Raw genomic sequence first — 15,552 nt, 5'->3', positions numbered from 1 at the left:
GAAATGCCAATAAATGTAGTTTTATGTAATAAACATACCAAGTTTCAAGGTAACTGCTCACTAGCTCTTAGAAGAGATCTGTTAAAGTAAACCGCTGAATATTATAGGAAAGTTCATTGTCCCTTTCAATAAATAGACCTAGACAGAGGCTCAGCTTTATGATGGAATCACACAGAATAAATAAAAATTCACGTTAAATTTTATGGTAACTTTTCTAATATTTTCTCTTATTCCTCAACAACTTTATTCAATGTTTTTCAGTTTCTTATTAAGCACTGCTAAAACTTCTGCCTTATGGTTTCAGCTATACTTTTAAACTGAATCAAAATATTTTGGGCTTTTATTTTTTACACAGCAAATAAAGGTTATAAAATGAGCTTTTAATATCGCTTTAAGATATATATATTAAAAAAAATCTATCTATTCATCTCATGGGTTTGAACAACAGATAGTTCTTGTTCAATGTAATAATCCACACTAATGAGGTATTTAGAGCTTTGAAAAGTGGGGGTCTTATGATTTGCCTTTTTTTTTTTTTTTAGCTTGACTATGCACAGGTAATTTTATAGAAATGAATTATTTCCTTCCAGATTTTATGCCTGCAATTCACATAACAACCACCAGGGGGTGGGGTTGTCAGGTTTGGCTTAATGTATAAAGTAGCTAAACTTATTTCAGGTATGGATAACTTGGAGAGTATATTTTGGTTTATAATCCATTGACTTGTGTGCTTTCTAGCATTATAAATTTTAGGCACACTGACAACCTTTGTGTTCATATTTTAAGAAAAACAATAATATAAAATAAAGTTCAAAGAAATACAACTAGGTGTAGGTACACATCTTCTAAACAGTCAACTGATGTAAAAAAAAAAAATCACTGCTTAATTTAACCTTTTCTTCTCAAGGCCAAGGAAAAGAAATTTTTATTTTTAAATTTCCATCATATTTTTCTTAGAATCATGAGTTTCTGTGATAGCATTCCCTAGGTGGATCTTTAGTATCACTTCCAGACTTAGCACTGATTACATGGCCAAGAATAAAAACAAAACAAAACAAAACCTAGATACTGGCTCACTTAAGCCTTTAATGTTTGCTTATATTTTATCAGAGAGAAGGCATCCATTGCCTAAATACTTCTATTTCACTTTACATTTTAGCCCCTTTTCTCTACTCAAAGGAAAGGTTCTACATTCACACACTTCCAAGTTCTTTCTTCATTAGCCAAAAAAAGATAGATTATGGAGTCTCCAGCCATTTTTGTGCATGCAATTTCTCCCTGAAGCATTCTCACTCTAACAAAAAGAAAGGAGTTTCCCTGTTACCCAAGTTTTCACGTGACTCACTGACACAGCTTCCACACAACATTTTACTTCTAGGTGTTTAAACCTGCCCAATCCACATACATATATTCTCCTAAAATTCTTAAACTTATTTGAAGATAATAATTTTAAATTAACTTTTTGGTTTAAAAATAATACATTCCCATTATGGAAAATGCCCAAATTAAAAGATGATGAGGGAAAAAACTCATTTATATTTCTGCTACCAAGAGACCACCGGTTGGGGTATTAGAGCAACCTAATGGAGAAGGGGAATTAGAGTCTTGAAGAAGGGCACACTTTCCCTCAGAGGGCATATGACAGAGAAGAGATGACATGAGAAAGGCTTGATGAAGGGCCACACATGAGACGTAATGGGGGATGTAAGATACACCAGTTACGGGAGGGGTGGGAAATAAATCAGGAAGAGTCGGTTAGGAAAAACTGTGGCGATCTTTGTGGTATTTCAGGAAGTAAATGTAACCATAACCTTATGTTTGAAGACCATCTCCTCAAGTGGAACAGTTACTCCAAAGAGCCATTCACTAACTAGTCCACTGAAAATATGAAGCACAGATATGTAATATATTTTTATACCGTTCCTTAAAAATTGATTCCTTCTTGATCAGGTAATTTGTGCCGCTGTACTGGATATCGACCAATTATAGAAAGTGGAAAAACCTTCTGTGTGGTAGGTAAAAAAAAAAATTCATTCTGTTGATTTAATATATTAATAAATCGTCCCATAAAACAATCTATTACATTCAATAATCTCTAAAATAACCCCATGTTGACCTTTCTAACCACTGAAAGTTGTCAAATGCCCACTGTTTTGTATTTATTCAACAAACTCTTAGCATCTATCTTGTTTATAGTCCTAAATTAGATACTGTTCTAAGAAACAAATTATATGGCCCATGACTTCAAGAAATGCACACTCTATGGAGGAAAATGAAACATAGACTAAGAAATAATAAAGGCATAATTGAAAAGCAAGATATTAGAAGCTGAAGATATCCTATAAACCCTGCATACAAGTTTTGAAGGACCATAGATTAAAGAGAATTAATGGGTGGGAAAGGAAGAAACAGACTTTTTGGAGAAGCTGAGTTTGAGCGGGATCTTAAAGTAATGGAGATGGATGAGTGAAGCCAGGCCAATACAAAATTCCAAGTAAGATGCATGAAATTAGAAAAAATAAAGGTGTCCAAGATTCAGAGAAGAAATTAATGTAGCTGGAGCATTAGGGAGTAAAAAGATATTGTTTCCAGCTAAGGAATTTAGACATAAAAATGATAGCCAACATGTAGTCATTGTCTGTTCTCAAGCTAGGAGTAACACAATGAGAACAGTATTTCAGAAGGAAAATTCTTGCTTATAGGGGAATGGTCTTGAGGAGAGACAGTGGAGACGGAGGGCATGGACTAGTGCAATATCCCATGCATGAGGGAATGAGAATCCAGACACTGTGGCAAATGTGGAGACAGGAAGATAACTCTCAGGAAAGGGATTGCCAGAATCATGACCACCAGGCAGTGAAGGGTGCAGTGAATAAGAAATCAAAGCCACCTTCAAAGTTGAGAAATAAAGGAACCAGATAAGGATGAAGTTTATTCATATTCGTGTATCGAAAGTTTTAAAGGCAGTTTGTCTTCCCAGGGCTTCGCTGAAGACACATACGTGTCATCCTTAAAAATAAAGAATACAATTGCATAATCTGTCTGGGTTTAGGTTTTTCAATTACCACATTATAACTATATTTACTTCACTTAGAGCCTGAAGGAGCTCTGGTGGCACAGTGTTTAAGTGCTCGGCTGCTAACCGAAAGATTGGTGGTTTGAACCCACCAGCCACTCCTCAGGAGAAAGATGTAGCAGTCCGCTTCCTTTAAGATTACATACAGCCTTGGAAACTGTATGGGGCAGTTCTACTCTGCCCTATAGGGTCGCTATGAATTGGAATCCACTCAAGAGCAAGGGTTTTGGTAGGAAGCCTGAGCTGACCGACCCCACCTTCCTCTAACCCCATTGTCTTCCCCTAGGACTTAAGTTGGAAACCCTGGTGGTGTAGTGGTTAATAGCTACGGCTGCTAACTGAAAGGTTTGCAGTTCGGATCCACCGGGCGCTCCTTGGAAACCATATGGGGCAGTTCTACCCTGTCCTGTAGGGTCTCTATGAGTCAGAATCAACTTGACGGCAATGGGTTTGGTTTTTGTTTTTTTTTTTTGTTTAAGGCTTGAGTGACACCTTTTCCAAGATGCTATCATGAGCACGGCTGCATACTCCCTGTAATCTTCTCTAGTTGTTCAGTGATAGAATAACTTGTTCCCCACCTGCCAGATTATGGAGTCCTTGAAGGCAAGCACCCTCTTTATATTCTTCCACAGCTTCTTTGGAGCCTGGGGCGCTGCTGGGTACCCAGGTGTTTAAAGAATCAATCAATTAATTTGTTTTAAACTGCATTTCTTCCTAAGGAATCAACTCTTTGTCAAAGGAAAGGATCAGGAAAATGCTGCATGGATCAAGACGAGAGATCTTTTGTGAATAAACCGGAAAAAGTGAGAATCTGGTTTCCCACTTCGGTTGGGATTGATTGAAAAATACCCACGTAAATCCAAATTTATTCAATTTTGTATTCTTTTTATGGGAGCCCTGGTGGCTTTTCTGGTGGCATAGTGGTTAAGTGCTATGGCTGCTAACCAAAAGGTCAGCAGTTAAAATCCACCAGGCATTCCCTGGAAACTCTATGGGGCAGTGGTTTTATTCTTTTCATGTGTAAAGTGCTAAAGAGCTGAATTCAGGCCATAAACAGCCTTAAAGAGCTCCAAAAGTTGGTGAGCCCCTAACTTTCACGAGACCTGTCAACACAGAAATATTACAGCTTTCCATGCCTAACCTGGACCTATCTACCACCACCACCCCTCCAACAAGCAGGAAGAGGGACATAAACAGTGGTGCACTTTCTTTTTTTATTGAACTTTAGATGAAGGTTTACAGAACAAACTAGTTTCTCATCAAACAGTCAGTACACACATTGTTGTATGACATTGGTTAACAACCTCAAAACACATCAACACTATCCCTTCTCAGCCCTGGGTTCCCTATTATCAGCTTTCCTGTTCCCTCCTACCTTCCACTCCCTGCCCCAGGGCCTGTTCAATCTTTAGCTGAAGAGTGAACCTCAGGAGTGGCCTCATTACTGAGCTGAAAGATGTCCAGGGGCCATACTAATCTTTCCCTTATGTCTTTAGTTTTCTTCATTCTTCCTTGCTCCTGAAAGGGTGAGACCAGTGGCGTATCCTAGATGGCCCCTCACAGGCTTTTAAGACCCCAGACACTCTTCACTAAAGTAGAATGTAGAACATTTTCTTTATAAACTATGTTATGCCAATTGTGCTAGGTGTTAGCCCATGATCCCCACAGCCCTTAGCCCAGCAGTTCAGTCCTTCAGGGAGTTTGGATGTGTCTAGGAACCACCATGGTCTTGTCTCGTACAGGTTGTGTTGGCTTCCCCGGTATTGTGTACTGTCTTACCCTTTACCAACGTTTCCGCTTGTCTATTGTCTATTAAGTGTTTTTCCATCCCCCCCTCCCCCGCCATAAGCATCAAATATTGTTTCTTTTTGTATGTAAACTTTTTCATGAGTTTTTACAAGAGTGGTCTCGTACAATATTTGTCCTTTTGTGATTGCCTTATTTCACTCAACATAATGTCCTCCAGATGCATCCATGTTATGAGATGTTTCACAGATTCATTGTTGTTCTTTAGCGTTGAATGTAATTATTGATAGATGTGACTTTATTGCTGTCATTTGGTAATGCCTTTTTTTTGTGGTGCTAATGTTTTCTTTGTTCCTCTTACTCTCCTGTGCTGAGTTCCTTTCGTTTGTGGATTTCTTTTTCATTTGTTTTGTTTTTGTGGATTTTATTTTTATTGAGACTTTATGTTTTTCTTCTTTATTTTGATAAGTAGGTTTGTTAACTTTCTTTGTGGTTACCTTGAAATTTACCCTTATCTTCCTAGGTTTGAACCATTCTATTATTACTTGGTATCGCCTTGCCTTCCTCTCCTTTAGAGAGTTCTACACCTATGCTGTTTATTCCCTCTTTTATTGTTCTGACGTTGTTGTCATTTATAGGTTAACCTCTCTCGTTCCCTGTTGCAACTGTTTTGGTTACAGTGGTGCACTTCCATGCTCACAGTGAATAAATATCCACAAATGATACCTGAGTCCCAGCACAGGTTAAAACCCAGTCTCTGACACGAACAAAGGAAGCCCATAGTCCAGTAAATCTGCCAGGGGAACCGCCCTGTGGTCCTCTGAGGACGGAAAGCACTTCATTAGAAGCACCTGCATTTCGTTTCAGCCGTGTCAGAAGTGTAAGCCCTGACTCTGAAGTTTCTCACAGATTCCCGTCCAGCTCTCAGTAACTGTACAGGTCCATTTTTATCTTGTTTCATTTTGTTCAGATATGCACAAAACTGTATAATGAAGATGAATTCCGGCCCTTCGATCCATCCCAGGAGCCTATATTCCCTCCTGAACTGATAGTAAGATACTTTCGTTGTCTGCTCACCGTTTACACATAACATGATGTGATATTTTTGTATTATACTGTGTAATTTTACTTTGCAATTACTGAGTTCTTTACATTTTTTTTTTTTTTACATTATAAGTTGGAAGGGTGTCCTGCACAATAATGAGTCAACAGCCCACTTTCAGGAACTTGTTCAGCTTCACTATAAATAATTTAAAGCAGATAGCTTAGAAGAGTGGTGTTGCCAGAACCTCAGAGTTGCTTTGGTTCAACTCCCTCAAATAACCTGAGGATCAGAGTATAGGTGGCTTGTCCAAGGTCACACAGCTACACTGTGAGATAGGTATTTTGTAAGACTAGTACAGCAAAAACAAAATTATCATAATAGAATTACGTTATTCTTCCAGTCAACCTCTGTGATTTCAACTCAGGGAAGAGGGGAAAGGGAAGAGAATAATTTAGTGTTGAACACCCGCCATATTGTTCCATGACCACATACACTAGAGAGCATGAGATGAGAGACATGATTCTACTGGCTCCTCAGAAGGTATCAGTTTTTATTTACGTAAAGATATAAATATAATATATATATGTGTGTATACATATATATAACAGAGTTGTTTTTAAAAAATCCATTTACACTGTACCTAGTGAATGACTTAAGAGAGTTTTCTAAAGGATAATTTTGCCTAAAAGAAATTTTTATCCTATAAAAAAATCTAATCCCCAGAGATGAGGCTTCTCTGAGTTATTGTTAGGGCAGAGCTAAAACAAGAAGCTGGACACTTTAATTTCCAGGCTAAGACACTTTCACTATACCGTGCTGCCACCTCTTCACATACTCACTTTCTGAATACAGATAGCATTTTCTCTACTCTATTTCCCATTGTTAATGGGCAGACACCTATTACGATGTTTATTCAGTGGTGCCCACATGAGTCATAACAATCTGGATGATTGCAAACAGGCAACTCTTTCTGACCCTTAGAAGTTCGCTAACCTTGCAAAGTTCAATGAAATATTTGACCAGTAGGACTCCTGGAGGCCCAGAGCTTGCTCAAAACTGTTCAAAAGGCTTGAAAGTCCTTTGGCTTTGTTTCTCTGCAGAGAATGGCAGAAGATCCAAACAAGAGAAGGCTGACATTCCAAGAGGAGAGGACCTCCTGGATCATGCCTGTGACCCTAGAAGATGTTCTGGAGCTGAAAGCCAGTTTCCCCAAAGCCCCCCTAATCATGGGGAACACTGCAGTGGGTGGGTGATTTCTACTCATGTCCTTTAGTCAAGATTATATAACCCAAACATCTGTGCCTTTCTTTAACACTTCATAAATGCAATTCATCTTTATTAATGAATATCTATGGTCCTTTGGAGCCCTGGTGGCCAGTGGTTAAGAGCTTGGCTGCTAACCGAAACGTTAGCAGTTCAAATTCACCAGCTGATCCTTGGTAACCTTATGGGGCAGTTCTACTCTGTCCTATAGGATTGCTATGAGTACATTTGACTCAATGGCAACAAATTTGGTTTTTGGTTATGGTCCTTTAGAATGCTTTGTTGTTTTCTTTTGCTAATAAGCCACAATTTTTACTCTGAATCATCAGTAAGCAACATCTACCAGCACCCATTGTCTTTCTTTTCTAACTGCCTTAAATCCTTTTCCCCTTAAGGACCCAGCATAAAATTCAAAGATGTATTCTATCCAGTTTTCATATCTCCACTTGGACTTCCAGAACTATATTTTGTGGACACCATAGATGATGGTAAGCACCTTACTTTTCAAATAAGAAGTTACCATTGGCTGGTGGTAGAATGCTGGTAACCAAATAATGCACTAGGCTAATTTGAGCACTAAATATCTGATTTTGTTTATTAATTTATTTATTCAACAAATATTTATTAAGCACCTACTTTGTGTCCTCTATGAGTTTTTTTCAAACTGACTCACAATTCATATCACTGAGTACTACACTGTCATAGGTGTCACAATGTCAGGTAGCTCTGCCAGTGTAGAGTGATTGGTTGAATAAGAAAACTGGACAGATTTGCTGGACGGTAGAAAAGATTCTTGCCAGATGTTACTCTATGATTCACAAATTTTCTCTAGGACCATTGCACACACACACATACATTCACACACACAGACACACACACAAAAACCTGGACCCCAGATTTGAAAATTTAATTATAAATAATCTTATTCATTTTTACACACTTTTCACAATTTACCAAGTTCTTTCACATCTCTTGTGTCATGATCCTATGACAACTTTGGAAAATAGACATGGCAAATAGCCTTGATATCTCCATTATACTGAAGAAGATACAGAATCAAAGAGCTTAATTAATTTCTTTATCACACTAATGTATTGCCAAATCAGGACTAGATCCTAGATCTTCTCACTCCAAGTCAAGTGCTCCTTCCACATAATGCAGTGAATAGGGCTACCTGAAAAACATTTCTACCTTCCACCATCCAAACTAGACACTTGAATGGCTAAGGGTCTATAAAAATGGCTAAAAAAAAAAAAAGGGTCTATAGGAACTGAAAATGCTACATAAAATAGGGTTCTTCCCAATGAGTAAACAGAACTCACATGGAAAATTGTCTGCTTTCCCCTCTGGTCTGCCATTCTTAAGTCAGTCAGCCCATTCATTTTTTTATCCGCTAGAAAGTCCATATCAATGGGTACTCAGGAAGAGATGAAGCAAGAGGAGGCCAACCAGGTACAGGAGAGGGCTGGAAGTAAGGTTGGGAAGTACCCAGTTGGGGTGGAATGAGGACTACTATACTACAACTGAGACAAGGAACAACTATATCTCCCTTGTTGTGGAGTGCCATCAAGTCAGTTCTGACTCATGATGACCCTATATGACAGAGTACAACTGCCTCATACAATTTGCTAAGCTGTAATCTTTATGACAGGAGATCACCAGGACTTTTCTCCCACAGAGAGGCACTGGTGCATTCAAACCACTGACCTTTTGGTTGGTAGAACAGCACTTAACCACCATGCCACCAGGGCTCTTTATCTACATCTACAGCTATAGCTACAGTTACAATTACAACTGTAGCTACAGCTACAGCTTCATGTACATCTATATCCTTCTACCTACTTACCATCTAAATATCTATCTCTCCATTCTAATTATGGTGATGAGGACTGGGGAGATGGAGACTGTAGAACTAGCCCAGTGTTTCCCAGCCTCTTCTTTATTATTGTCCCTCTAAGGAGTCTTTTTGGAGCCCTGGTGGTGCAGTGGTTTAGAGCTGAGCTGCTAATCAGAAGGTCGGCAGTTCGAATCCACCAGCTGCTCCTTGGAAACCCTATGGGGCAGTTCTACTCTGTCCTGTAGGGTCACTATGAGTCAGAATCAACTCAATGGCAACAGATTTTGTGTGTGTGTGGTTTTTTTTTAGGCGCCTTTTTAGACATATTTTTCTGAACTGCCCCCATAAAATTTAAATGCCACAGATATGCTGTATATTTGTTTATGCATAGCTGTGCTTTATCCACAAAAATAGTAAGACTTTTTTCATCCCCTTGGGGGTAGTATTGCCCCCCATTGAGAACACATGACTAGATGACATCACTATTCATATCATACTCAGTAAGCACGCCTGCGAATAAAATTGATCCAAGTTACAGGCAGGTGTCTGTTCTCGTCTTTTTTATAAAGGAGCAATAGGAAGAGATGGCTGGGGAAGAAGGGGCAATTGGGCAATGCAAATGTCACAGGTCAAATCCCGTTTAAGCTTAATAATCTTTAAAAACTCTCACAGGACCTTGGCTGGAATTTTATATTTGATCACTTTATTCAGGAAAACACTAAGTTGGGAATAAAGTAACTAATGAATTTCAAATATCTAGACAGTCACATATGCTATGTGACTGTATATGTGACTGAGAATAAGAATTTGGTACTTAATATTTGAGAATAAAGCAAATTACCAGAATTATCTATTTTTTGTCATTCTAAGTCAATTTGAAAAAGGAAAATATATTTAAAAGAGTATTTCCATGCAATCTTGTTACAGTTCACATTAAGCTTATGTTCTAATTTCTTATTTTCAGGGGTGACAATTGGTGCGGGATACAGCCTGGCCCAGTTGAATGATGCCTTACTCTTTACTGTTTTGGAACAACCAAAGGAGAAGACTAAGACCTATCATGCTCTCCTGAAGCATCTGAGGACGCTTGCAGGGGCCCAGATTAGGAATATGTCGGTATGTTCCCTATGGTTATGTAAGTCACAGTTATCGACAGTCATGCAGTTCTGTTCAGCTTTATCAAGAGTTACTCTAAAGAGGAATTCCAAGCCAATGTTGAACAGGTCCCTACAATATGAGTGTGTGTGCATATGTGTCCACAGTGAGAGGTATCGCATTGTGTGTATGTGTGTCCCCAAAACGAGGGGCATATCATGTACACGACACAGTAGCTACGACAATGGGCTCAAACATAGCAACAATGGTGAGGATGATGGAGGACCGGGAAGTGTTTGGTTCCATTATACATAGGGTCAGTATGAGTGGGAACCTACTTGAGGGCACCTAACAACAACATGCATACATATATACATATACATACACATATACATATAGTACTGGAGTCTGAAGATTCTCAGATTCTAATCCCAGCCTGTCACCAATGAGTGGTATGACCCTGAAGAAGCCATTTGACATCCTCATTTTAAAAATGAAGGTTGAACCAAATGAACCTCCTCTAAGGTACTGTCTAGCTCTATGAAATATGTCTTATCTAAGGTATAGCAAACAGCTTACAATTCTTTTTATGACTAGTTCCCCTGCTAGGCCTTTGCACAGAGGTCAGTTTCTAAACATTGGTATCCCACATGTCCATTCTTAGATGTCCCTCAGTTGTCTAGCTTATTAGAGTTTCTTTATTATTTAAGATTTAAGAATAATTGATTCAAACCACTCCCTCTTCCACACATGAAGGGTCATTCAGTCAGATTTGATGGGGGCTCGGGGTGTAAGATATACATCTCTTCTGATCATCTCTGGCCCTGTTTTTTACTGATTCTTGAAATCCACCATGTGTTCTCACCCTCTGCATCTTCTTCTGTTTCTTTAATGAGAGGATTCTACTGCACGGGAGCACAGCTGACAACTTAAATGTAAATACCATATATTCCTGTTCTTTATAGTTTACTCAGACTCCAGCCTCCCCACCTCACTCCCATATTATGGGACCCTCTTTTGCCCTTTATCCATCCCTCCTCTTCTCCCTAACCTGCTGGCCCCAGCCCCAAACTCCTATTCATTTCCCTTTTTGTTTATCTTCACAAGTAAACGTGCATACCAAGGAACACTTCTAAATGAGGACAAACACATGCCATGTCAGTTGTCAAAGAGATTTTCCTCCTTGTTGCACATGGAAAATGAATATTTTCTCAGGCTTTAAGTTGGGACTGGGAGTAGGGGTGGGAATCTTGGACAGTATGTTGTCTGGATCTATTTTAATTCCCCAAAACTCTGCCAAATCTTTCTGTGAAGCAAAGAAGAGAATTAAAAACTTACACAAGCTCCCTGTGTAATTCATTATTTGTCAAATAACTAAGTGTGGCTAAAAAAAAAGTCATCTTTTTTTTATTTAGACTGTAGGAGGACATGTGGTGAGCAGGCCTAGTTTTTCTGACCTAAATCCCATTTTGGCAGCAGGAAATGCTACCATCAATCTGAGGTCCAAAGGTAAGAGACCATGTTTTAGGCATTCTATTTTATAATTCATAGCCACAACAGTGGACTCAAACATGCTAGCAATCATGACTATGGTGTAGAACTGGGCAACGTTGCATTCTGTTATCCATAAGATCACCATGACTCAGAGCTGACTAAACAGCAACTAACAACAACCAGGGCCAGATTACCCAAAAAGCAAGGTACACACAGGCCCAATGGTCCCTTCCCATCAATCTACAGTGCACAATTTCAGCTGTCCCCAACCATGTCAAAGATGTGGTGAAACCCATGTGAAATTGCTCACCACAGATTAGCAAGTAAATACAATTAAACCTGTTGTGCACCCTTGCTCAATGCAAGCCCGTGCAAAGCACACTAACTGGTTAATCCACCCCTGACAATAACAACATTTTATAACTATCTCTGTCAGTTATGTAGCTCCATCCATAAACCATGAACTAGGGACCCCGGTATACCTAATTTAAACTCAGCAAATAAATATAGACTATATTTATATTGGAGCCCTGGTGGTGCAGTGGTTAAGAGCTACTGTCAAGCTACAGCTATTAACCAAAAGGTCAGCAGTTTGAGTCCACCAGCTGCTCCTTGGAAACACTATGGGGCAGTTGTCTTATAGGGTCACTATGAGTCGGAATTGACTCCATGGCAATGGGTTTGGTCTTGGTTTATATTTATATTGCCTCAAACATAAGGATGAAACTGGGATCAATTATCCTGCTATCCAGATGCTCTATATCCTATAGACCAGGTAATCTACTGTACCTAACAATTTTTCTTAAATATTTGACCAATGATTTTTAAACATTTATGCACAACTCAAGTTGTGGTACCAAAGCAGTTAAAAAATTAATGACAGGTATCTCTGATTTTAAATTTCTGTGGCATATTTTTATTTTATTTATTTACTTATTTTTATATCTCTGATTTTACATTTCTGTGGCATGTTTCATAAAGGTAGCAATTTTTCTTTCTTTTTTTTGTTGCTGTTGTTGTTGACAGTTTGGTCTCATATAGTTGGTTGTTTAAGGGAGCACATTCCTCACCGGTGGTATTGTTTATTTTATAAGTCAATCTATTATCTGGCTGAAAGGTGACCTCCAGGAGTAGCTTCAGTTCCAAGTTAAAAGGGTATCTTAGGGCTGTAGTTTCGGGGGTTCCTCTAGTCTCTTAAAGTCCAGTAAATCTGGTCTTTTTTAGAAATTTGTTGTGTTCTACATTTTTCTCCCATTCTACCCAGGATCTTATATTGTGTTCCTCGTCAAAACAGTCTGTAGTGGTAGCTGGGGACCATCTAGATCTTTTGGTCTCATGTTAGAAGAAGCTATGGTTCATGTAGTTTCTTCCTTGAGTCTTTGGTTTCCTTCATTCTCTTTTGCTCCAGATGGGAAGAGACCAATATTTGTATCTTAGATGGCTACTTGCAAGCTCTTAAGACCCCAGACACTACTCACCAAACTAGGATGTAGACTAGGATGGCAATTTTTCTTATAATTCTTTTCATTTAAAACAAAATCAAGTTTGTGGGGCATATTACTCTTTATTTTTCTTTTTATTCAAAAGGACTTTGAGCATTTCAGAGAGAAAATGAGTTAAACTTAGGGAAGTAAAAACAAATGCATATTATTCATGGGGCTATTGATGTAGGATGCCTTTTCTTCAATTGAAATCACATTTTAAAAAAATGTTGTAGATGAAATAAGGGAGTATGGTAAACTGTTTAAGAAATAAAACTATATACCAGGAATCCCACCTCTGCCACTAGACCCACCTCTAACACTTTGAGCAAGTCCCTTAACCTCTCTGGCTCCCTGGACCTCCATTTTCCCATTTGTGAAATGCATACTTTGTGCTAGGTTGTTTCCAAACAGTTTTAAAAATCTTCAAGATTAATATTTGTGAGTGGCATATAATGGACTTATGAGACAGAAAAAGACACCCCAGATTATCTAGCCCAACCCTGTCATTTTGCAGATAAGTAACCAGAAGCCCAAAAGTTTCTGTGACTTGCCTAAGGTGACCCTACTTGAGAGCTGGAACTGGCACCCATGTCTTCCAGCTTAGCCTGCGCTCTATCAGATACATCACGTCCGTCACTTTCGGCACATTCTCTAATGTGATCCAAACCAAACCAGACGCTTTTGAGTTGGTTCCGACCCATGGCAACCCCATGTGTGTAAGAGTAGAACTGTACTCCATAGGGTTTTCAGTGGCTTTGATCCTTCAAAAGTAGATCACAAGGTCTTTCTTCCAAGGCACCTCTGGGTGGATTTAAACCACCAACCTTTCAGTTAGTAGTCAAGTTCCTAACCGTTTGTGCCACCCAGGGACTTCCCTAACGTGATAAGTTCTTCCTAACCAAGGTCATTTTCTCTAATAGAAGGAGAACGGCAGATTCCTTTAAACAGCCATTTCCTTGAGAGATCACCTGAAGCTGACCTCAAATCAGAAGAGATTGTGTTATCTGTTTATATTCCCTACTCTACTCAGGTAAGGACTTCCTAGCTTCCTGCCCACTAAATGAAGCCTAGCTCTGCAGTGAGACCACAGATGGGCTTCAGGAGGGATACATACTCTGTCCATTTGAACAAACTGCTTCAGGGAGAGCTTTCCAGGTGCCCACAGGGAGGAGCAAATTCCCAATGGTCATTTGATTTCATATCAGGGCCACATTATGGCTTTCATGGGCCCAAGGCACTTCTGCCTTCATAGGTCCCTTCCACCATTAAAAAAAAATAATATCCAAAATTATATTTCATGTCTGTGTCAGATTAAAGATGAATAAAATCCAGACAGGATTATGTATTATATGTTCATTAATATTCATTTTTCTTATGTTTTTAAAAGAAGTTAAAAATAAAACATTTTCATGAGTCCTTAAAAGTATCATGGGGCTCTATCTCTGTGGCTACTGTACCTAAAGGGTATGTGAGGAATTGAATTTTTGGCTTCAGATAAATGTGCATTTTAGTTAAGATTAAGTCTATCACCAACATCATCTACAACAAGTTTCTGATAAACTGAAAGTTCATTATCATAGAGATACTTCCAAGTCAACTGATATTTATTAACCAAACACTTTGAGTAAAATTCTATATATATTAACCACGTGCCACTCTGCTGGAACCCTGGTAGTGCAGTGGTTAAGACCTCAGGCTGCTTGAGACCAGAAGAACTAGATGGTGCCCGGCTACAACTAATGACTGCCCTGACAGGGGACACAACAGAGAACTACCGAGTGAGCAGGAGAGCTGTGGGATGCAGACCCCAAATTCTCATAAGACCAGACTTAATGGTCTGACCGAGACTAGAAGGACCCTGATGGTCATGGCTCCCAGACCTTCTGTTGGCCCAGGACAGGAACCATTCCCAAAGCCAACTCTTCAGACATGGATTGGACTGGACAATGGGTTGGAGAGGGATGCTGGTGAGGAGTGAGCTTCTTGGATCAGGTGGACACTTGAGACTATGTTGGCATCTCCTGCCTGGAGGAGAGATGAGAGGGTGGAAGGGGTTAGAAGCTGGCGAAATGGACACAAAAAGAGAGAGTGAAGGGAGACAGCAGGCTGTCTCATTAAGGAGAGAGTAATTGGGAGTGTGTAGCAAGGTGTGTATGGGCTTTTGTGTGAGAGACTGACTTGATTTGTAAATGTTCACTTAAAGCACAATAAAAATTATTAAAAAAAAAAAAGAGCTCAGGCTGCTAATCAAAAGACTGGCAATTCTAATTCACCAACCGCTCCCTGGAAACGTTATGGGGCAGCTCTACCCTGTCCTATAGGATCTCTATGAGTTGGAATCAACTTGATGGCAATGGATTTTTGGGTACCACTCTATGTGCCAGGCACAATGCTAAACCAGGAAGACTATAAGATTTAACCAGGAAGAGACTATAAGAGTTTATAAATCAGAGAGTCCTGTCCTTGAAGGTCTTTAAATATGCAAGGAAAGGTTTGAAAAAGAAGATCACTA

General features: G+C 39.2%; 1 protein-coding gene across 2 annotated transcripts in view; it reads left to right on the top strand.

Moving 5' to 3' along the window:
- LOC100665288 (aldehyde oxidase 4-like) overlaps positions 1-15,552 on the top strand; it is a 66,297-nt gene that overhangs the window by 15,137 nt on the left and 35,608 nt on the right. For both annotated transcript variants that reach the window (XM_003405941.3, NM_001303260.1), the window contains 8 exon segments: positions 1,951-2,012; positions 3,796-3,879; positions 5,793-5,873; positions 6,968-7,112; positions 7,526-7,618; positions 9,932-10,083; positions 11,478-11,571; positions 13,961-14,070. In XM_003405941.3, coding sequence (XP_003405989.3) covers positions 1,951-2,012; positions 3,796-3,879; positions 5,793-5,873; positions 6,968-7,112; positions 7,526-7,618; positions 9,932-10,083; positions 11,478-11,571; positions 13,961-14,070 — 821 coding nt within the window.

Source organism: Loxodonta africana, chromosome 6 (genome assembly GCF_030014295.1).
Source record: "Loxodonta africana isolate mLoxAfr1 chromosome 6, mLoxAfr1.hap2, whole genome shotgun sequence".
In the NCBI taxonomy this organism is placed as follows: domain Eukaryota; kingdom Metazoa; phylum Chordata; class Mammalia; order Proboscidea; family Elephantidae; genus Loxodonta; species Loxodonta africana.
The sequence above is the reverse complement of the archived record's forward strand: the minus strand, read 5'-3'. Positions and strand labels throughout refer to the sequence as shown.